The sequence below is a fragment of the Ailuropoda melanoleuca genome, chromosome 4, assembly GCF_002007445.2.
Source record: "Ailuropoda melanoleuca isolate Jingjing chromosome 4, ASM200744v2, whole genome shotgun sequence".
NCBI classification, from domain to species: domain Eukaryota; kingdom Metazoa; phylum Chordata; class Mammalia; order Carnivora; family Ursidae; genus Ailuropoda; species Ailuropoda melanoleuca.
In genome coordinates this window covers 18356996-18380063 of record NC_048221.1, presented here as the reverse complement: position 1 = coordinate 18380063, position 23068 = coordinate 18356996, and the positions used below count along the sequence as shown (strand labels likewise).

Sequence of the window (23068 nt, the reverse complement as noted above, 5' to 3'; positions counted from 1 at the left end):
AAGAGCTAAAGTCAGGATACTGGCCCTGCCGCCTCCAAACTTAGGGATAAAGCCAGAGTAACTTTGGGGTGTCCTGAGAGGTTAGGACTTGTGTCCATCTTTCTAGGACACTCAGAGCCCAGGGCTGAAAGGGTGGAACATTCTTTTAGTCTGTGGGAACTACGGGCTGCCGGGCGCACGGTCGAGCAGTGCCCAGAACCCAGTGGACCGCTCTCCATGGGGACCATCGTCCCAGTCCCCTACGGCTTCGGTCTTCTCGACTCTCCAAGTACAGAGACGGCTGCCCTGACAGCATAGGGCTGAGGAGCCCGTGCCCGGCGCGCCTCGCACCAGATCTGGCTTCGCACCGTAATGTCTTGTCTTGCCCCAGAAAGGGGCTCGGCGGCGGCATAGCTGCTGCGGGTACCTGCCGAATCCTTCCGGGAGCCACTGGAGCGTTACTGATGACAGATCCAGTCCCGCGCTCAGCCCCAGGATTCTCTTCGGTCGTTAAGCCCCGCCCCCATGGTTCTTCCAATCCGGACCCAGCCTCCAGGCTCCGCCTCCATGTTCCCTATTACCAATTCCGGTCCGTTCCCGGAAGTTGCTCAGTGGAGCCAAATTTGAAGCCAGTGGGGGACGCGGGGGCGCGGCCGCGAAGCCGGAGTGGTGGAGATTTCCTTGGCTGCCTGATCCCTTTTAGACCGTCATCATGCCTATCCGTGCTCTGTGCACCATCTGCTCCGACTTCTTCGACCACTCCCGAGATGTGGCCGCCATCCACTGCGGCCACACCTTCCACCTGCAGTGGTGAGTGACTGCAGTGGTGGGGCCAGGTTCTCGGCCTGGTACGCTACAGAACTGTGGGGTGTCGGGTCCCCGGGGGGAGCCCAGACAGGTGATTAAGACGGCACTAGACTGAGCCTCACGGTAGGTTCCCGACCTGGGCAGAGGCGGGTCTGGGCAGGCTTCCCGGAGAAGGTGACAGCTGAACTGAGTCCAGAGAAACAGAGTTAGTTCGGTTAAGATAAAGTAGGGGGCTCCTTGATCCGCTAGCAGAGAGATGTGACTTCAAAATTATTAGTTCGGGCGGAGGTGAACTCTCGCCAAATTAACGAGGCCTTTTATTTCTTCGAGATAAACTGGTAGGCGTCTGGCTATCTGATTTGTTGTGGTTTGGTTGATGGTTTGGGATTATTCCACCCAGAGTCATCTCGTTGGTCAGACACCCCAGTGTATTCACTGACGCCAAGAAACCCAAGATAACATGGAAGGAAGGGCAAGGGGGCACCTGGATGGCTCAGTTGGTTAAGCATCTGCCTTTGGCTCAGGTCATGATCTCAGGGTCCTGGGATGGAGCAAGTCTGCTTCTCCCTCTCCCCTGTGATCTCTCACACTCTCTCTCCCAAATAAGTAAGTAAAATCTTAAAAAAAAAAAAAAAAGCCAAACAAATATGGAAGGACAAAGAGGTGCTCCCTGATCCAGGCATCCTGCTGACCCTTTGAATGTACAGCTGGTGAGGAAAGATTCCCCTAGCAGCTGTGGACTGGCCAATTCAGAACTCTTTTATAAGATGAAATATAATTTACATACTGTATTATATTAGTTTGAGGTACACAACGTATTGATTCAACAATTCTATACATTACTTGATGCTTACCGCAGTAATTGTGGTCACCGTCTGTCACCGTACAACAGTATTTTTTTTTAAGATTTTATTTATGTATGGGGCACCTTGGTGGCTCAGTTGGTTGAACGACTGCCTTCGGCTCAGGTCATGATCCCAGGATCCTGGGATTGAGCCCCCCCATCGGGCTCCCTGCTCAGCGGGGAGCCTGCCTCTTCCTCTTCAACTCCCTATGCTTGTGCTCTCTCTGTCAAATAAATAAATCTAAGAAAAAATTTTATTTATTTATTTGAGAGAGAGAGCGTGAGAAAGTGCAGAGGGAAAGGGAGAAGTAGGAGCCCAATGTGGGGTTCGATCCCAGGACCCTGGGCTCATGACCCAAGCGGAAGGCAGATGCCCAACCGGCGGAGCCACTCAGGCGCCCACCATACAACAGTATTACTGAGCATAGTTCCTAAGCTGTACGCTTCATCTCCATGACTTATTTATTTTATAACTGGAAGTTTGTACCTCTTAATTCCCTTTATCTGTTTCCAGAACTTTTCTATCATTCCAAACAGAAACACTGTACCAATTAAATGACAACTCTCCATTACCCACTCCCCGTTGCCCCTGAAAACCTCTATTTTACTCTCTATCTCCTTGAATTTTCCTATTCTGGGTATTTTGCATACGTGGAATCATAGAATACTTCTTCTTTTGAGTTTTGTTTACTTCACTAAGCGTAATGTTTTCAAGGTTCATCCATGTTGTAGCATGTATCAGAATTTCATTCCTTTTATGACTAAAATTTGATTGTATGGAAATAACGCATTTTGTTTATCCCTTGTTAATGGACCTTGGGTTGTTCCCATGTTTTGGCTACTATGAGTAATGCTACTATGAATTGGTTTAGAAGTATCTGTACAGGGGTGCCTGGGTGGCTCAGTCGTTAAGTGTCTGCCTTCGGCTCAGGTCATGATCCCAGGGTCCTGGGATCAAGCCCCGCATTGGGCTTCCTGCTCCGCTGGGAGCCTGCTTCTTCCTCTCCCACTCCCCCTGCTTGTGTTCCCTCTCTCGCTGGCTATCTCTCTCTCTGTCAAATAAATAAATAAAATCTTTAAAAAAAAAAAAAAGAAGTATCTGTACAAGACCCTGCTGTCATTCCTTTTGGGTTATACCTGGAGGTGGAACAACTGGATCATATGGTAATTCTATGTTTAATTTTTTGAAAAACTGCTTTACTATTTTCCACATTGACTGCATCATTTTATATCCCCACCAGCAATGCACAAGGGTCCAATTTCTCCACATCCTTGTCAACACTTGTTATTTTCCGTTTTTGTTTGTTTTTTATAATAGTTATCTAGTGGATGTCTTTTTTTTTTTTTTAATGTATGTGTTTACAGCTATCAACTTCCCTCTTAGCATGCTTTCACTGTATTCCAAATGTCTTGGTTTGTGGTGTTTTCATTTTCACTCATCTCGTGGTATTCTCTAATTTCCTTTGTGATTTCTTCTTTGATCCATCAGTTATTTAAGAGTGTGTTGTTTAATTTCCATGTATTTGTGAATTTGCCAGTTTTTTTCTGTTACTGATTTTTGGTTTCATTCCATTGTGATGAGAAGAGATACTCTGTGTGATTTTAATCTTTTAAAATTTATTAGTACTTGTTTTGCGGCCCAACATATGGTCTAGCCTGGAGAATGTTCTGTGTGCACTTGAGAAAAATGTGTATTCTGCTGTGATTGGCTGGAGCATTTGTGCGTTAGATATAGTTGGTTTGTGTTGTTCAAGTCCTCTATTTCCTTACTGATTACTTGTCTGATTGTTCTGTCCATTATTAAAAGTGGGGGTTATTGACATCTCCAACTTTTATTATAGAACTGTCTATTTCTCTCTTTAATTCTGTCCAATTTTCTTCCATATATTTTTGGGCTCTGTTGTTAGGTAAATGTATGTTTATAATGTTATTTCTTCTTGTTGGATTTTACCTTTTATCAGTATATAAAGTCCTTCTTTGTTTTTTTAACCTTTTTTGACTTAAGGTCTATTTTGTCCGACAATAACATAGCACTTCAGCTCCCTTTTAGTGTTTTTTTACTTATCCTGTTTGGGATTCATTATGGTTCTTTAACTTGTTGAATGGTTTCTTTAATTAGTTTTGGAAAATTATCAGCCATTATCTTTTCATGTATTGTCTCTATTCCATTATCTCTTTTCTTTTCATATTAGTTTCTCATTCTGTTACAACAAATTACTACTAACTTGGTGGTTTAAATAAAACACAGATTTATTATCTTATAGTTCCAGAGGTCAGAAGTCCAAAATAGGTTTACCAGGTTATAGTCAATGTTTGTAAGTGGGGATATGCCTTTCTTGGCTCGAGGCACCATTTTTCATCTTCAGATCTCTCTGTATGACTCTGACACTCCTGCCTCACTTAAGGACACTTGTGATTACATGCGGGCACACCTGAATAATCTCTCTGTTTTAAGATCCTTTTTTTTTTTTAAGATTTATTTATTTTTTTAATAAAGATTTATATATTTATTTGAGAGAGAGAAAGAGCGTACAAGCAGAAGGAAGAGGCAGAGGGAGAAGCAGGCTCCCCACTGAGCAAGGAGCCCAACATGGGGCTCCATCCCAGGACCCTGGGATCATGACGTGAGCCAAAGGCAGACACTCAACCTGCTGAGCCACCCAGGCGCTCCCTGCCTCAAGATCCTTAATCACATCTGCAAAATTACTGTTGTCATATAACATGAAATAGTCACAGGTTTGAGAAATTAGGACATAGACTTTTTGGGGAAAGTGCATAATCCTACCTAATGCTTTCTTTTTGGAACTCCTTATTATATTCTCTAGACCTTCTCACAGTATTTTCTGTATCTTTTATCATCCCTTGTATATTTTTCCATCTTTTTGATTCTCAGTTTTTCTCTGACCTATCTTTTCATTTTACTAATTCTTCATCTGTGCTTAAACTGCCATTTAACTCGTCCATCAAATTCTTAATTTTGGCCATTTTTTTGTTTTGTTTTAGAATTTCTGTTTGGTTCTTATTAAATTCTGCCATGTCATTTTTTATTCTGTAGTTCTCTACTGATGTATTTTTTTTTCTTTTTAAAAATAAACTCTGCCCCCAGCACAGGTCTCAAACTCACAACCCCAAGATCAAGAGTCACATGTTCTACCGACTGAGCCAGCCAGGCGCCCCTCTAATGATATTTTCAGTTTTGATTTTTATTTCCTTAAGATACTGTGTTATGTTGTGTCTGACAATTCCCATATCTGAAGTCTTTGTGCATACGCTCTGCTTTGTACTTGCACTGCTTTTTTCCTTGTCTATTTACTTTTTTAAAAAAACTGAAATGTTTACTTTATATAAATAGAGTCATACGTGATACACCTTCTTTTGTGTCTGGCTTCTCTTCCTCAATGTTATGTGTGTGTGATTCATCCATAATATTGTTCTTAGTTGTAGACTCATTCATTCTCATTGCTGTATAATATTCCATTGTGCCTGGCTACCTTTGAATTGATCTTGTACCTAATATATGGAAAATTATTTATAGAAAAAAATTGAGGCCTGGGATGATGGTATTATCTTCCAGAAAGGATTCTGTTTCTCTCTGGTCCCTGGTGGGAGAGTCTACTAGTAGGAGACTAATTAGAGTTTAAGGCTTGAGGTTTTGTTGGACCACTCAGATAGACGATGCGAAGCTGGACTGTATTTTGCTTTTACCACTACTTGCATTTACTTCTAGTTTTACCCTTATGCTGAAAGTGTAGCCCTTTGGAGTCCCAGCTTAAAGTGGGGATGTTGTTAAAATCCCTATCTCTGAGGGACCCTGGGCTTTGGCTGCTGCTCCCTCTTCATCAGAGCCTCGAATGTTGACAGAAGAGCAGCTTAGGGGGGCCCCTGGGTGGCACAGTGGTTAAGCGTCTGCCTTCAGCTCAGGGCGTGATCCTGGCATTACAGGATCGAGCCCCACATCAGGCTCTTCCGCTATGAGCCTGCTTCTTCCTCTCCCACTCCCCCTGCTTGTGTTCTCTCTCTCCCTGGCTGTCTCTATCTCTGTCGAATTAAAAAAAAAAAAAATCTTAAAAAAAAAAAAAAGAGCAGCTTAGGGGTCGGGAGGGCCACACCAACAAGGCCAAAAAAAGGGCCAGCTGGTCAGAGTGCCTGTACCAGTGAGGCCCCTTGGGACGTGCTGTACCACCTGTAATACCACCCTCCTTTGTGGTCAGGCATCGGATCGAGGAGGAATAAGTCAGACACTGTTGTGGTCAGGGGGACTACCTGGCCTGTATGTCTCTATCCAAGCAATGGCTGACCAGTCTGCTTCTCTACTTCTCATTCCAGCCTAATTCAGTGGTTTGAGACAGCACCAAGTCGGACCTGCCCACAGTGCCGAATCCAGGTGAGGGCAATGGGGAGAAAACACCTCAGCTGAAGATATCTTTTCCTTGCCAGGGAGTGGGAATCAGGAAAGACCTCTGAAATTGAACAATATCTTTGACCTTTTTGGAACCTTCATGGTTTGAGGCTGATTAAGCCTTACTTGTGCTTTTGAGTGGCTCAGGAGGCCTGCTTATGCCCAAGGGTAGCTGGCAGATGGACTTGTTGCCCGGCCGGTCTTCACCTCAGTAAATTTGGCCTCCTTCCTTGCCTTTCCCCATCCTCAATGCCCAGTACCTAGAGTGGGGGAGTTTTTTGAACAGTTACCACATGGGTCTGCAGTGACATGACTCTAATAACCACCAAACCAGTGGCATCCGCGTGGGGTTCCTGTAGGGTTACAGAGCTCATCTGATTCCAAGGGATGTGCTATGAAAAGTGAGGCCTGAGAACAGGCCTGGCTGCATGTTAAGCTGCACGTACACCCCTGTCATCCTTGCACATGACCCAGCTATAGTGACATACTCTCTCTTGTCCTTCCATCCAGGTTGGCAGAAGAACCATTATCAATAAGCTCTTCTTTGACCTTGCCCAAGAGGAGGAGAGTGTCTTAGATGCAGAATTCTTAAAGGTACCCGGGATTTGTGTCATTCTACTGAACCCCAAGCCCTCTGAGAATTTACTTTCTGCTCCCTCCCAGGGTAGGTGTGTAGACTGTGGAGATGGAGTCTGAAGGGAGATTCGTCGAGGTTTCAAGGCAGAGGAGAGGAGAGCGGAGGAAAAGTGATGATAAGATCTGGTCATTGGAGAAACACACTGTTAGGGAAGAAAGGAGCCACAGGACTGAGCCTTCCCCCTTGGGATTTCAGAGCAATTCCCACCAAAGGCCAGAGTGTCTCTCCTGAGTTCTCTTACCTGGAGGAGTTCTACAGCCTCCTTCCCAGTCCGCTTTGCTGCTTGGACAGCTAGAGACAGATCAGAAAACTCTTCCGGTCCTCAGCCAGGGAAGGTGTGTGGACCCACTATTCACAAACCTGGCTGTGCCTCAAAACTGTGGGGAAGCTTGGTATATGTCCAGGTGCCCGAGTCTTTCCCGGGCCAGGAATGGAGGGCAGAAGCCCTGGAATCAGGATGTGAGCCAGGGCAGAAACCCGCAACGCAGGGGAGAATGGGTGGTTCCCTCCTACACTTCTTCCCTTCAAGTCCGAGATTTAACTTTCTTTGTGCACCAAGGACTGGCCCAAACCTCCTGAGGAAGTGGGATTGGGGTTCGCAACACACCTGGCCTCTGAGGGTTCATTTGCTGGGCATCTATCAGCCCAGGGTTCATTTGGCCTTGGTGCCAGCGTGCCGTGATGTCCTTGGAACCTTACTGCTTCGAGAACGTAGAGCTTTTGTGCTCAAAGCCAGCATGTTCATCGTCATGGTAACTGCTCCTGGTTTTAAGCTTCGGCCTCCCTGTGATAAAGACAACAAAGGCAGCTTCACTTCTTTCTGGCTTTCAAAGCCAGATCTAGGAGACAGAGAGGCAACATCTTGAGTAGTTTGGAGCAAGGGCTTGTAGGCACGTTGTTTAGGGGTGGGAGCCAGGCGACTTGGGGGAGCTTTAGATTGGTGTCCGTTCCCTGGCAGCTCGTGCCTGCCCTTCTCCACCCACCACTTGCACTCCAAGATGTTCTGTCTACACTGAGCCACCCAGCCACCAAAAGCTGTTGCCCTAGAGTCCTGGGTTGGGATTTTGACAGCAGGGAGCTTATCCATCTACCGGGGCTGGGCTTTAGTATCGGTCACATGTGAAATTCTGAGTCTTGTATTGACCTGGAAAGGGTGATCTGGGGGAAGATAGGCCTGGATCCCATCCAGCTGCCACCACGAACCCTTGGCCAAGCCTTTCAGTCCTGCAGTTCCTGGTTTTCCTGCTTATGGGGAACTTCTCTTGCCCACAGGGATGTTGAGTGCTCTGGACTCATGAATGGGAGATGGGCTCATTTCTGTCCCGGCCTCTCAGTGGTTCTGTGGCAGTGGCTCTGTAACTTACGCACGGGCTTTGAGAGGTTCATTTGACCCTCACAATAGTCTGGTTAGAGCCTAGCACGTGTGAGGTTTCATCCAGAGACACAACTTTGTCCCAGCTTACCTACCTTATTAGGGTTGGAAGGTTTGTGGCACACAGAGCGAGCTCAGAGCTTGGAGAGAAGTAGACTGTGAAGCAAGCAGGACCTGGGGTGGAGGGAAGGAGTGGTGACCCAAGGGAAGGAGTGGTGACTCCCCGTGGCCATCCCAACTCTGTGTCCTCAGTGAGTGCGGCTGAAGCCCAGAGAGTGCGAGGGCCACCACAGGGCCAAGGAAGTGATGGAAGGGTCTGCTGTGAGACTGATCACACAGGTCCAACTTCACTTCTCTTGACCCTGTTCTGCCTCCTTCCCTGTCCCAGGGTCTTGTACTTGATATTACCTACTTTTAAAAAAAACATAGAGATAGGGGCGCCTGGGTGGCACAGCGGTTAAGCATCTGCCTTCAGCTCAGGGCGTGATCCCGGCGTTATGGGATCGAGCCCCACATCAGGCTCCTCTGCTGTGAGCCTGCTTCTTCCTCTCCCACTGCCCCTGCTTGTGTTCCCTCTCTCACTGGCTGTCTCTATCTCTGTCAAATAAATAAATAAAATCTTAAAAAAAAAACAAAAAACAAACAAACAAAAAAAAAAAACATAGAGATAAAGCAAAACGTATCGCTCCACTGTTGGCTTGGCTCAACCGCGACATATAGCAGGGTCTGTGCCTCCCTGGACCTACAGGCCTCATTGCCCCCTCCTGGATCTCCCTGCAAGCCTTTTGGGATGCTGTGTGGAAGCCAGATATGATGCCTTTCTGCTTATTGTGGATATTGCCTTGTAGAATGAACTGGATAATACCAGAGCCCAGCTTTCCCAGAAAGGTGAGTTAGTAAGAGATAAGGGGCTCTGGGAAGCCCCTGACCTAGGTGCTTGGGGGAGAGGCCCTGGGAGGAATGCCTCCAGCCTTCTGGTGAAGCCTGGGACTCTCCCTGCTTTGTATATCCAAGAGTTTTGCCAGCTCTTGTGATTGGCAGGAAAGGAGAGGAAAGGGAGGTGCCTCAAGCTGTCCGCCTAGGCCAGATGAGCAGCTTCTCTTTGTCTGAGCTTCTTGCCCAGGACCGTGGCTGGGAGGGGGCTACCAAATTGGACAGAGTATTTCTAGGAGAGGCTTTGGCTGCTGAGTTTGGCAGGAAATCTGCTTGAGTTCTAAGATGATGAATTAACTAGATCCATGGGAGGGGGGAGCAGGGAAATCTTTACGCAAGGAGTTCTAAGCAGTAGAAGGAGGGTCTCATGCCCTGAATGAAGAGACTCTGGCTTAGCTTTCCCGGTTTGGTGCGTGCCAGAGAGAGAAGCGGGCTGCCCAGCTTGCTGACCAGACTTGTTCCTTACTTGGCTCCGGGGTGTGGTGCTGGAGCCCAAGGGCTCAGGTTCTTATGTTGGTGGGTGAACGGGCCTTTCCCCTTCCCACCCCTGCTGCAGAGAAGGAGAAAAGGGACAGCCAGGCCATCATTGACACCCTGCGGGACACACTGGAAGAGCGCAACGCCACCGTGGAATCTCTGCAGAAGGCCTTAGACAATGCCGAAATGCTATGCTCCACGCTCAAGGTGGGTCCCCGGGTCCTGTGGGCACGAGTCGGTTGGGCTTATCTTCTGGTTCTGCCTTGGTCCTTACCTTCGTTTGTGCGGTTATAAAATGGAGGCAAATCCCTTCTTGCCCAGGCCTCCCGTATCGTACCCATCCTGCCCGTCAGCCAAGGGTGATATTAGCTGTAGAGATGGATTTTGTACTAGGTAGTCTGAAGAGGTGAGGCCTTCCCAGCGCTTCTCAGAGGGGCAGCTCAGCCAAGATCTCAGTGAGGCTGGACCTTGTTTCCAAAGTGGTTTGTACTCCACTGATGAAATCAGACTGAAGAACCTTCCATGAGCACTCTAGTCCTTGGCTGGGCTGCTCTCTGGAGCCAGATCAAACAGCATCCCAGGGAGGAGCAGGGGGCCTTTGAAGTCAGCTGTGCTGAGCTGACCGGGCAGATCAAAGCCTGCAGAGCAAGCTGCTCTAGACCCAGATGAATTTTGTATCAGCCTGGGTTGGTGAGCCTCTTGCTCTCTAAGGGGCATGAGGCGATTGATCTGAACCCACAATTGATATTCTGGCCTCGTAAGAAGGAGCAGTCCTTGCTGGATGCCATTTGAAAGGGAAGGGAGCCATCTTTGTGAACAGACAGAGCCCCAGGGTGTTCGTTGTCTCTGTTCCTGCTTGGTGGCTGGGCTGGATCACGTGGCCTGGCCGGTGGGAGGGAAGGAGTGAATCAGTAGCTGGCTGCAGAGCAGGCGTCTTTGATGGCATTCCCAGGTCAGAGATGGAGTGCCTTTGTGCTGAGGGCAGCCTGGCCAGCTGCCTCTGGTTCAGCTCTCCTGTCCTGATTGATAACTGTCCTTGGGTCTAGATGGTGGATAATGAGACCTGGATTTGTGTTTCTTCAGCTATCTGCACGACATGCACCAGGGGCCCTTAAACCACAGGACCTTGGCAGCCCACAGTGGGCGTCTAGATAGTGGCAGTGGGACATGCCTGGGGTAAGACATATCTTAGGAGGAAGCAAGCAGGGAGGTGAGGAAGCAGTTGGCGTAGGGCCTAATAGCAGAAAAAGCACAGGCCAAAGTGGGGCCCAGGAGCCTTCCTCCCTGGGGACTGGGGACACATGGTTATCAGCATTTGGAAAAGCAGACAGTTCTAGAGTAGAGTTCTCAGGATGACTTTAGCCATGGTCCCTGGGATCATCCAAACGACAGGTAGGCATTGGTGTGTTTGCTCTTCAGAAGCAGATGAAGTACTTGGAGCAGCAGCAGGACGAGAGCAAACAAGCCCAGGAGGAGGCGCGCCGACTCAGGAGCAAGATGAAAACCATGGAACGGTGAGCCCGGAGCTGGGGACGGCCCTCCGCCCTGGCTCCTACGGCCCCCCCAGCGGGCCCAGCTCTCAGGACTGCAGTAGGGATTGGATTCTCTCTGTGGCTCAAATCTCCGTAGGCCATGTGGGGCTCAGGCCAGCTGGGTGTGGGCCCTCATGTCCTCGCTCGGCCTTGGTGGGCCCCTCCACTTTCCGTGGGGCCCCTCGCCTCAGTCCTCCCTCTTCCTGTTGCCCGTGGCCCAGTGACCTGGCAGGTCTCTTGCTCCAGAGACCTTTCTCCAAGGATCCCTAACCCTGAGGACCTGTCAGCACCTGTTCTTCCCCAGCAGCGTCCCTGCAGCTGTGTTCAGCTCTGCTGTGGGGCCTTTCTTTGGGTAGACCCGCCTGCTAAAGCATCCTGGCAGGCCAGGCTGTCACCATAGCAACAGCAGCAAAGGAAGGCAGAGCTGCACTGGGTACCTACCCATCAGCCTCCAGATTTTAAATGCCGTGGGCTGGGTGTTTTTCAGGATTGAGCTCCTACTCCAGAGCCAGCGGCCCGAGGTGGAGGAGATGATCCGAGACATGGGTGTGGGACAGTCAGCGGTGGAGCAGCTGGCTGTGTACTGCGTGTCCCTCAAGAAGTGTGTACTCTGGCCCCTCTGGCCCTGTCCAGGAGCTAAGCCACAGCACCCTCTCTGCTGCCCATCTCTTCTAAAGCAGATCAGGCAGTTAAGGGAACTTGCTGCCTCAGTTTGAACCCTGACCCCACCTCTTTCCATGTGGCTAGGAGCCAGTTTCTTAGCCTCGGACCCACAGCTTCCTGAATGGAGATAGTGAAAACTTGCCTCATTGGGTTATTGAGAGAATGACTGTGAATATAAATGTAATTTCTAAGAAGGTTGGCACCACTCTCTGAGCTGTAAGCCCCATCATGATGAATGGAGCCTGTTTCCCATCAGCACTTCCCGACTCCGCCTGACTTGCGTCTGAAACTTTGCTCAGATTCTCCACTACTGTGGGTGTGAGGCTGAGGGAAGGGGCACTTGGCTGACAGGCATGGAGGATCCCAGCTATCTCCTATGAGGGCCAGGTGGTATAGGGGGCCTCTTCGTGAGGCCTTAGGGAGGGCAGGCCTTCCCGCACACCCTCTCTAATCACCGGTGCCTGCAGGACAGGCGGGGAATAGAGACTCCCCCGCTCTCCTTGCGCGACCCTCCACAGCACCACCCCATTGGGCTCAGGTGTCAGAGGAGGCCTGAGAACTGGCTGAAGGGACAGCCTGGGCTCTGCGTTTGTGTGGTGCTGTGGTGCTGTGGTGCAGTCTGACCAGCAGGGTGCCCCATTCTGACGTCTCTTTTCCTGGCCCCCCTCATAGAGAGTATGAGAATCTAAAAGAGGCACGGAAGGCCTCAGGGGAGCTGGCGGACAGACTGAAGAAGGACTTGTTTTCTTCCAAAAGCAAGGTAACGGGAGCAAAAGGTGAGGGGAGAGGTGGCTATCCTTTTGTCATGCTCATTGCTGTCTCCTGAGCAAAGCCATGGGGCCTCATGGTGCGACAGACTCCACGGGGCCGTGGGTGATTCACAGAGACTGGTTCCAGGGCCTTGGCTCTGGCTCTGTGGCTTGTCCACTTAGGGTGGCAGGTCACGCGGCTATCCCCGCCAATACGTGCATACTTACAACTTCTATTCTCCCTGGCTCCTGGGCACCTCTCAGTGGGCTGGATAGCACAGAGCCCAAGTGTGACTGTGTCAGGGGTCTGCTTTAGTCCCAGGCCCAGAGCAGGAGGAATGTCCTCGGAACCCCGTTCAGTCAGCATAGCTGCTTTATCTCTGCCCATGCACCCGTGGGCTGTCAGGTGTAGAGTGCAACCCTAGTTCCTGGGCAGCTCCGGATGGGTGTGGACAGGCCCCACAAAGCCAGGGTCTCCCCATGTGTCCTCGGATTCCTCTGGACCCTGGGCTCCCGTGAGCACGCGCTGGGTAGCAGCAGGTGGGGGCAGAGCACACGGCTGCCTGCTGGCCTGTCCTTTCCTCCCTATACTTTCTTGTAGTTGCAGACAGTCTACACTGAACTAGACCAGACCAAGTTGGAGCTGAAGTCGGCTCAGAAGGATTTACAGAGTGCTGACAAGGAAATCGTGGTAAGGGACATCCCTGGCCAGATGGGAACGAGTGGTCGTTTGTGTGTCCTCCAAGAGCCTAGGAACCTGTGCCCGTTCTGTGGCAGTGGTTCTGGGTTCCCTGTATCCTCCTGGGACAGAGTGGGTCGGGATGTGTACCTTGGCCCTGATATGGAGCCTGGGCCTCCTTAGTAGAGGACAGACAGCACCATGGGTCTTCCCCTACAGTCTGTCCTGTACCTATATCCCTGGGGATATAGCCTCACCAGAGCAGAGGCTTCACCAGAGAGGGGTTCTGAGGCCGGCTGATCCCGGGCGTTCAGAATGTTGGGGGTTCAGGCCTTGCTCTGTTCCCAAGGGGCTTGCCTGTCGTGCATGTTGTTCACATCCTTGACAGTCTCTCCAGACTTGCTGCCTCAGCCTTCCTTTCACAGTCTTCTCTTTCCTTCCTCAAGAGCCTGAAAAAAAAGCTAACGATGCTGCAGGAAACCCTGAACCTGCCACCAGTGGACAGTGAGACGGTCAACCGCCTGGTTTTAGAGAGGTTTGTTGACTTTCTGGGGTGGTGGAAGAACTCCCTGGTAAGGGTCTTCACTACTTCTGGCTTTGGTCGGGTGGGTGGTCCATGTGGGCCTGAAGGCTGTGGGCCTCCTGCCCTGGGACACAGCCAAGATTTAGTTGGAAAACAGCTTTGAAGTAGGCTCTGGGCTCTGACAAGAAAAGGCCAAGGTAGGCCAGAGAGGACCTAGAGATGGGCAGGGAAGGGGCAGGAGCGTTGACTGTCCGCATGCATCCTGTGTATGGAATGCTTACCAAATGCATCTGTCTGCCCCAGATTCTGAAACAAACACGAAACCAGTCACCAAAATTATTCCCTGCTGGTCTCAGGAATGTGTGCATTCAAGCTGCCGGCAGAGGGAGCCAAGAGGCAGAGGGATGGGTGCTCCTGCCCCGACTGGCTGCCCATTCCTTCCGAGTGTTTCCCAGAAGCCAACTGGCTAAGAGCATCTCAGGACTGTCCTGCCTGGCTGCCCAGTGGATGGCCTAGACAGAAAGCACATAACTCAGTGGCCCAGCCTTTAATTTGAGCCACTTTTCAATGTCCTTTGGAAAATCATTACGCTCCTTCTTCCCCATATCTGCTCAGTTGCTGGAGTCTGCCCGTCTAACTAACCCCTCTGGGGTCTCCTGATCCTGTCCCCGGGGCCACCACCTTCAGCTGAGGCTGGTGACCCAGCCTCCGGCTCCTCCTGTCTGCCCAGCTTATCAGCTCCTGGGCTTCACGGCATTCTTCCCCGCCAAACCTTCCCGGGCCTCTCGGCACTGTGCCTCAAGCACTGGCGGAGCCAGCCCGTGGGCTTCCGTGGACCTTTAGTGCTCGGCCACATCACACTGTTCAACACAGCAGGGTGTATCTGGCCTTCCCGCCTCTGTGCCTTTCTGTTTGTCAGCTTCCGTGCACCCCGAAGGGTCAGTTGCCCTGCAGAGCCTTCCCTAGCCTCGGCAGGAGTACGCTCCCCTTCCTCTGTGCAGGGAGTATTTACTTAGATGCTGTGTCAGGTGCCACAGGCCACAGAAGTGCTCTCGGTTCTTCCAGGAGCCTGAGCCACCCCACACGTACACACCCGGCTCTGAGGAGAGGGGAGCCGCATCTTGACCTGTGTTCCTCAGCGTCAGCTTCCTTACATGTACATTCTTTCCCCCCCGCCACAGTACCTGGCCAGCTTCTGCACCGGGGAGTGAGTGCCGACAAGCCAGCGTCCTCATTGTAGCTTTAGTTCCTCAACTGTACTTTGTCCTTTTACCTCAGACCCCCCAGGGTCTCTTCACGGAGCTCGAGCTACCTGCCCACCCTGGTTTGGGCTGGACTGAGAGACAGCTGGGGGAGTGTGAGGGGCATATGACTCTCCGTGAGGTCCAGCGTGTTGCTGATTTGGACAAACTAGACTCTGCATCTAGTCCTTCCTCCCCACTCCGCCCTCAGAGCCCACTGGCCACGCTGGCCTGAAAGCCCCAGGTAGCGCAAGGGCCCTGTCAGGAGCTTGGCTCAGAGGGAGCTGATAGTCTCAAAGACCATCTCCCGTGGTCAAACATTTAGAACTCAGACTGCCTCGAGGCAGGAAGTAAAAATCCTTTTCCCAGGATACCAGTCAAGACTGCTATCTACAAGCTCCACGGTGTTCCCTACACTGCCCACGCCGTGGGCCTCAGGGTATTTCCACACGCATGTGCTCTGTGCCTGACATCCCCAGTGAGGGATGCCTCTAGGCTCCCAGGGACTTTGCATACCTGCCTTTGCTTACTTTCGTTACCATCCCGCGCTGGAGCGAGGCCGAGACTTCTCTAACAGGTTCTTACTGAGGGCGTGCTGCATGTCAGGCCCTCTCAGTCCTCTCGGAGCTTGTGTTCCAGTGGGGTAGACAAACTGGGGGGTTAGATGGCGAAGCCCCCAAACGCCCCCCACCACACACCACGACAGGCCAAATCCCATGACAAGAAAAGTGGCTCTTGTGCCATTTGCATTTAGAGGCTTTAGTGAGGGGGGGAACCTGGCTCTCGGGGCTGGGGCACGTGGGAGCCGTTAGAGCGTGCAGCTCGGGCCGGCGGGGGCGTGTGGCGTGGCTGCGGCCAGCGGGCTGTGGTGAGGTGTGTTGACCCTCTGGGGTGGGAGATAGTGGCAGACGGCTTGCTGGGGCTGGTAGATAGTGGCCGGATGAACAGATACTACAGACATGTTGCCACGAGCGCTCCTGGCTGCTGCTTTATGCTGTGGCTCCCCAAGGGAGGCGAAGCACCCAGCATGGCCCTGGTTTGAGGTGGGTTTGTGCAACCTTTGTTTTCACTTGCAGGCGAGAAGGGGTAGTGCTTCCAAGGACCTGGCCAGGGAAAGGAAGAGGTAGTCCAAGCCTCCCACATTGCCTACCCACCCAAATCAGTGCGGGTGGCTCCCTTCCCTCCGATCTGCATGCCCCAGTGGGCTCCCGGCCAGAGACTCATCCCCTCACTGTGCATCCCTCTGTCCTTGAGCAGTGGGATAGGGCTTTGGGTGGCCCCGATGACAAGGTCCCTAAGGGAAGGAAATAGAGGATGTTTGGGGGCTGCCCTGCCACTGCCCAGAGTTCTCTGACCACAGGAGCTAGGGAGCCCCATCAGGCCTGGGTGGGCTAGAAAAATCCTAGTGGCTGCAATTTTCTAACAGAATACCACCACCCCGCATTATAAAAGTAACAACACATTCATTGTTGACAATTTGGAAAATACGGACTTAGCACAGAGGTCACTGTTGACGTGTGGTATATTTTCTTCTAGTCATTTCTCTATATGTGGGGAAAGGGGGGAAGGGATGTGTGCACAACAAAGTTGTCCTTTCCATAGAGTTGTTTTCCCAAATTACAGTGGTAAACTACACATGACAAAATTCAGCAACATTTTCAAGTGCATAGTTCAGGGGCATTACATACATAATGTTGTGGTATCGTCTCCACCAGCCACCTCCAGAACCCTTTCATCTTGAGAAACTGAAACTCTGTACTCATTACACAATAACCCATCTTCCAACCCCCAGCACCCACCATTCTCCTTTTCTGTCTCTATGATTTTGACTACGCTAAATACCTCATATAAGTGGAATCATTTGGTATTTGTCTTTTTGTGACCGGCTTTCTTCCCTCAATATAATGTCCTCAGGGTTCATGCATGTTGTAGCAGGTGTCAGTATGTCCTTCCTTTCTAAAGCTGAATTACATTCCATTGTATGTACGTACCACATTTTGCTTATACATTCGCTGGTGGATGGACATTTGCTTCCACCTTTTAACTGTTGTAAGTATGCGGCTATGAATATGGCTGTGCAAATATCTCTTTGAGATCCTTCTTTTAGCTCTGGATGTCTACCCAGAAGTGGAACGGCTGGATCATATGGTAATTCTATTTTTAATTTTTTGAGGAACCGCTGTACTATTTTGCACATGTACCATTTTACATTCCCATCAACGGTACACAAGGATTCCAAATTTTTTTTCAAGATTTTATTTTTAAGGAATCTCTATACCCAACGTGGAGCTCGAACTCATGACCCTGAGATCGAGAGTCACCTGCTCCACCCATTGGGCCAGCCGGGCACCCCAGGGTCCCAATTTTACCACATCCTCACCAACACTTGTCGTTTTCTGTTTGTTTGGGTGTTGCTGTTGTTCCTAGCAGTGGTCCTCATGGCTATGAAGCAGGATCGCATGGTAGGCTTGATTTGCAACACCCTAATGACCAGTGACGTTGAGCATCTTTTCCTGGGCTTACTGGCCCTCTGTAGATCTTTTCTGGAGAAAAGTCTGCTCAAGCTCTGTGCCCAGTTTTGAACTGGGTTGTTTGTTTTCTGTATGGAGCTTCAGTTCTATCTATATTCTAGATTTTAGTCCTTTATGAGAGAGATGATTTGCAAATAGTTTCTTCCATCCTGTGGGTTGCCTTTTTACTCTGTTGACAGTGTCTTTTTTTTTTTTTTAAAGATTTTATTTATTTATTTGTGTGAGAGAGAGAGCATGAAGGTAGGGGAGAGAGGGACAAGCATACTCTGCACTGAGCCCAGAGCCCAATGGAGGGCTCAGTCCCATGACCCCAAGATCACAACCCGAGACAAAACCAAGAGTCAGACAACTGACTGAGCCACCTGGGTGTCCCGATGGTTTCTTTCGATGTACACAATTTTAAATTTCTTTGAAGTCCAACTTGTCTGTTTTTTCTTTTATCACAGAGTTTTGTATTACTTTTTGAATGTAATGTATGAGCATTTCCCCATGTTATTAAGTTTACTCTCCAGAAACACTACTTTAATGTCTGCATCATATTCAGGCTGTGAAAGTGCCAGCCCCTGGGGAGTCATTTGACCATTTCCAATATTGTGCCATTTGTCATCTACATCAATCTGTGGTCACATCTCTGGCCCCTTGCACTGCATTCTGAGAAATGCAGCTGTTTGGTCAAGAGGCAGACTTTTGTTTGGACACTTGGCTTTTGTGTGTGTTTTGCTTGCTTCCTTCCATGTCTTGAAGACTTTCACTGGTCCCATGATGGAAGCACTAAGCCAAGCGTTTTTTTCCATAGAGAGTCAGGCTTCCTTGCAGGGTGGCCCTAAGCCAGGTGTGGGCTCCAGACCCCTGGAACCAAGCCATCTCTGATGCTTCAGGGACTGTTGTCCTTCTGGACTGCCACAGTAGTCCAGAGTAACCAGGCCAACTCTGCCTATAGCCCAGCCCCCGTGGAGATGCTGAGCCTGAAGCTTCGCCGACCAGCCTTCGGTGAGGACATTGACCTCAATGCCACCTTTGATGTCGACACCCCTCCGTCCCAGCCCTCCAGCATCCATCACAGCCGTGCCAAGAAGTTCTCCCAAGAGATAGCACAGTAAGTGGTAGTCCCTGGCCCTGTCCACAGCCTCGAGGAAGGATGACCAAGCGGTCTCTGCAGGCCCTACCCTCGTCACTCCGAGTGGCTGACAGGGCACTGAGGGTCACCTGGTGTTGGCCATGACTGGTTCTGACCACTTCTTCTTCCCTCTTCTGAGTACTCTGTGCAAAGCTCTTCTCTTGCTTTAGTCATTACTATCAGCCTTCAAGCAAAGGTGTTGTGATGTGAGTTGGAGAGAACACAGGGGTCTCGGTAGGGGCAGGTCTGGGTTGATGATGGGGGGGGGGGTGCTTCCCATACCTTGAATGGCTGCCCACCGGAGTCCTGAGCCAGGGACTCTGAACTTCCTCTTCCATTGTGTGCCTCTTGGGCTCATGCTTTGGACCATCTCAAATCATGGAGCCCAGGGCCCCACCACCTAAGGGGGTATCCCACAGGGGCGGGCATAAGAAGCTGTGGGGACCTGCAGTGGGATGGGTGGGACGTGCATTAGGGCACAGTGGACTGGGAATGGGGAAGTCATCTGCTTGGCCAGGCAGGCCAAGTATGGTTCATCAGGGAGACGAGGACTACTCCCGTAGGTACATGTAGGTATACACTGCTCAGGTATGGGGGTCAAGGGTTGAGCGGGTTTCCTCCTAATCAGAGACTTTGGACATGAGAGAAAGAAATCGAAGTGTAAGGCAATGAAGGTGGAAGAGGCCTGGGGAGAGGGCAAAAGGGAGAGCCAGCTGGGCTCTCCACCTCTCACCGCCCTCGGGGCTGGAGGCACATGTGCCATACAGGGCCGGGCCTGGGAGCAGTGGAAAGCAATCCTTGGCCATGCGGGCTGCCATCAGGGGACCTACGAGTGCCTGCTGCACGCCCTGGCTTCTTCATGTTGTCTGTTTAGCTGTAAAGGGTGAGACATTTTTACCATCTTTAGGGCCTGCGGGGAGGCTGAGGGAACCCAGGATGCTTCCACCTTGGATCAGCCTCTCCAGGGCCAAACTTGCAACAAGTGGAGAATCTTCCCATGGTCGTCATGTAGCCTTACCACAGGCTATGAGGGCAGGAGTGGAGGGGTCCAGAGCTGACAGGCCCAATCTTGCCACAGGGTCAGCCTTAGGTTACCATCCTTCTACCCACCCAGGAAAATGCCAGGAGAAGGTATTCAGCTTCTCGTGTCCCCAGAAATTCGATGAGAACACTGTGGCTAGTTCTGGAGCTGGGAGTGAACGACCAGGGCTTGGGGCCATGATCAGTTCTGCCTCCAGACCCTGCCTGCACAGATTATCGAGGAAGATGGCCTAGCCCTGGGTGATGAGAGCACTTTATGAGCTGTCTCCCGAGGGTCTTATGGAGGTAGTGGCCCCTCTCTGGGCAGTTGCAACTAAGTGTGAGCTCACGAGGTGCCTTCTGCCCGTATCAGGACACGACTGGCTTTCCTCCTGTGGGTGGTGAATCAGCCGGGCCTCCAGCCCCACATAGAGCCCAGGACATGGTGAGGTGCCTGAGGCCTTGAGGAGCGTCGGAATTGGCTTGGCTCTGAGTGGAAGCCACAAGATTGGAGAGTGGTCCAACTTTCCCCTCCCCACTGTGGCAGCTGTGACTGTCCAGCTGTTCACAGACCCGCACTGGGGTGGGTTGACCGAGGGGCCTTGCCCAGCACACAGCTGTTACAGCAGCCTTGCCCCATGGTGGCCCCCCCAGAGGGCCACGTGCTAAGCCTGGCTTGCCCGGCCCTGTGTCTTGCTCACCTGCCTCTTGCCTTCATGTCTCACTCTCACAGCTCTCCCGTTCAGGACATCCCCAAGAAGATGCCCAAAGGCCCCAAGCAGGTAAGGCTTCCCAGAAGTAGTCAGGCAGTCACCATCCATCCCTTGCCAGGACCAAGTGTGAAGCTGGGCTTCTGAGAGGGCAGGGTCTTGCCAGAGCCCTCTCACTCCTGGCCCAGGACTGCAACACTTCGGAGCTACCTGGGAACTCTACTCATTATCCTTCCTGCCCCGGGTGAGGCGTCAGAGATCCTGGTCCTGTTCCACCACCACGACTCGCCCCCTCCTTTGCTGCCATCAGGCTCATCGAGCCTGGCTTTGGGGTCTCCCCTCCAGGAGTCCCAGCTCTCACTGGGCGGCCAGCGCTGTGTAGGAGAGCCAGATGAGGAGCTGGCTAGTGCCTTTCCTGTCTTCATCCGGAATGCTGTCCTAGGCCAGAAACAGCCCAAGAGGGCCAAGGCAGAACCCTGTCGCAGCACAGATGCAGTAAGTATGGCTTCCCACAAGTGGCAAGTGCCAGCCCTCTCAGGGGGAGGGGAGGTGCAGGGGAAGCCAGCCCCCTGGCCTATTAGCCTGGCCCGCTCACTTCTTCCTTCTGCTTTAGGTAAGGACAGGCTTCGATGGACTTGGAGGTCGGACAAAATTCATCCAACCTGTATCCTTGTTCCGTGACATTGGGCTGAGCTGAGCTAGCCACACGGTCCCTCACCTGTACCCCCAGCCCCCAGCCTGGCAGTGGTTACAGCCTCAGGTGTGCAGAACTGGACCTCACTCAGTATAGCAGAGCTGTCCACCCCAAGCCTAGGCCTTTGGGCTGCCCAGTCTCCTCTTTAGGCCTCTTCCTTGACATCTTCTTCAGACTGACACGACTATGATCCGCCCACTGCCTGTGAAACCCAAGCCCAAGACTAAGCAGAGAGCGGGGATGAGGAGAGCGCTCCCTGCCTCCCAGGCCAAGCTGGACACCTTCCTGTGGTAGTGAGCACAGTGAGCCGGATCAATGGCCAGATATATGCCTCCAACTTAGAGGCCAGGACTGGCTCCGCAGGGGGCGGCGGGGGGGCATGGCCCCTCTTCCAGGAGCAGCCAAAAGGGCAAGGGGGTGAGGGTGAGGCCCAGAAACTATGCTTTTCCTGCACTTACCATGCCCACCCACACCCACACTGGGTCTACCGTAGTGGGCCTACGTGTGGCTGTTTAAGTGAGACCAGCAGGACTTCCTCCTTGTCAGAGGCTCCTGTTTAGAGCCAGATGTCGCTGGGCTGCTTCTGGTTCTCCAGACTAAGGTCTTTTGTTGACTGTGTGGACCAAAGTGCCTGGAGCTTCTCGGGCAGTTTCAGCCTGCCCAAGCTTCTGCCTGCTTCTGACTTGCCACTGGGCACGGCCAGAGCTGAGCTGGGCAGGCCAGAGCTGGGCATGGCCAGAGCCGAGCTTGGGGAATGAGAGGATGGTGGTGGGGAGAGGATGGGTGGGGGGGAAGATTTCTATGTAAAATAAAAAAGATAAACTCTTTTCTTCATGGCTCTGGGAGTACAAATTTGCATCAACAATTTGGCAGACCATTTGGCATAATTTTCTAAAGTGGGACCTTCACCTAGACTCAGACTCAGTAGTCCTACCCTTCCTTAGGCATGTGCCTCCTCATAGGGCACAAGGAGAGTCCAGCAGGAAAGAGATCACTGCAGTTCACTCCACAGTCTCTAACCTCAGAACAGCCCAAATGCCATAGGCTGGAAAGCAATTGGGTAAACAGATATAGCCATACAGGGAACTCCCAGCAAGCAAAAGAAATAATCAGTGACCTTTGGGTCTTAACTTCAAGAGCACTTTCTCCTAGACTTCCCTTTGTGACCTCTAGCTTGGCTGAGGTCTCCTACACTTCCCTTTCTCACTACTGCACCGGGGTTCCTCTGTCTCTGTGGGGCCCAGCATGGGCCTGGCGCAGGGGATGAAGGTGAGTGCCCTCATGCTTCAGACTGAGCATGCCCAGCTGCCTCCAGCACACCTGGGGGAGCGTCACGGCGAGAAAGTAATGCTGCTGGTTATGGGAGCTGGGTCCCTCTGTTGCCTCCTCGAACCAAGGAGGGTTGGTGAGGGGAAGTGCAGCATTGGGTTAAGGGTGCAGTCAGTGGTTGCCTAGTAGCCTTCCTTGGCAGCCGAGTGATCTTGGGCAAACTACCTCGCCTCTCTGTGTCTCAGCTTCTTTAAAGTGGGGACAATAGCACTAACCTTCCAATTGTAGGAACCCGATGAGTCAGCATTGCAGGTTAAGAACTGATGACCCCTAAGGAAATAGGGCAGACTCAAAAGACAAATCTTGTATGATTTCCCTTAAATGAAGTGTCTAGAATGGGTAAATTCATAGAGACTGGAGTAGAATAGAGGTTACTAGGGGCTAGAGTGAGGAGTTGTTACTTCATGGTTAGAGAGTTTCTGTCTGGGGTGATTTGTTTTCTTGCTACATAAACTCTCCTCCCCCCTTTTTAAAGAATTCCGGTATAGTTGGGGCGCCTGGGTGGCTCAGTTGGTTAAGCATCCAACTATTGATCTCAACTCAAGTCTTGATCTCAGGGCCATGAGTTCAGGCCCCACTTTGGGCTCTATGCTAGGCAAGGAGCCAACTTAAAAAATTAAAAAAAAACAAAACAAAAAACCCAGGATGGTTAACATACAGTGTTATATTAGTTTCAGGTGTACAATATAGCAATTCGGCACTTTCATACATTACTCAGGACTCGTCACAATAAGGGTACTCTTGATTCCCTTCACCTATTTCACCCACCTCCCCTCTGCCTGGGGTGATTTCATTTATTTTTTTTAAAATTTTTTAAGATTATTTATTCATT

The 23068-nt window shown here is 51.1% G+C and overlaps 1 protein-coding gene across 3 annotated transcripts; it reads left to right on the top strand.

Annotated features, from left to right (window-relative positions):
- The first annotated feature begins 115 nt into the window (after nt 1-115).
- On the top strand, nt 116-21679 carry TRAIP (TRAF interacting protein). Of its 3 annotated transcripts, none has more exons than XM_034658343.1 (15): nt 348-789; nt 5957-6014; nt 6540-6623; nt 8887-8926; nt 9528-9655; nt 10868-10962; nt 11468-11668; nt 12316-12403; nt 12994-13083; nt 13518-13606; nt 18307-18462; nt 20237-20285; nt 20559-20708; nt 20827-20877; nt 21082-21679. In XM_034658343.1, the coding sequence occupies exons 1-15, from the start codon at nt 692-694 to the stop codon at nt 21199-21201; spliced, it is 1497 nt and encodes a 498-aa protein (XP_034514234.1). In that variant the 5' UTR covers nt 348-691; the 3' UTR covers nt 21202-21679. The 3 variants fall into 3 exon arrangements, 2 of the variants coding, with proteins under 2 accessions (XP_034514234.1, XP_002920580.1); XM_002920534.4 differs by having other exon boundaries at nt 361-789; nt 11468-11581; XR_004624712.1 differs by lacking the exon at nt 21082-21679 and having other exon boundaries at nt 116-789; nt 20524-20708.
- Nucleotides 21680-23068: the final 1389 nt, after the last annotated feature.

What these genes read in the sequence shown, in the direction of transcription:
- TRAIP (XM_034658343.1), top strand. Translation starts at nt 692, where the DNA reads ATGCCTATCCGTGCTCTGTGCACCATCTGCTCCGACTTCTTCGACCAC. An exon ending in CACACCTTCCACCTGCAGTG is followed by an intron (nt 790 to 5,956) that starts GTGAGTGACTGC and finishes TTCTCATTCCAG; the next exon opens with CCTAATTCAGTGGTTTGAGA. An exon ending in GTGCTGACAAGGAAATCGTG is followed by an intron (nt 13,084 to 13,517) that starts GTAAGGGACATC and finishes TCCTTCCTCAAG; the next exon opens with AGCCTGAAAAAAAAGCTAAC.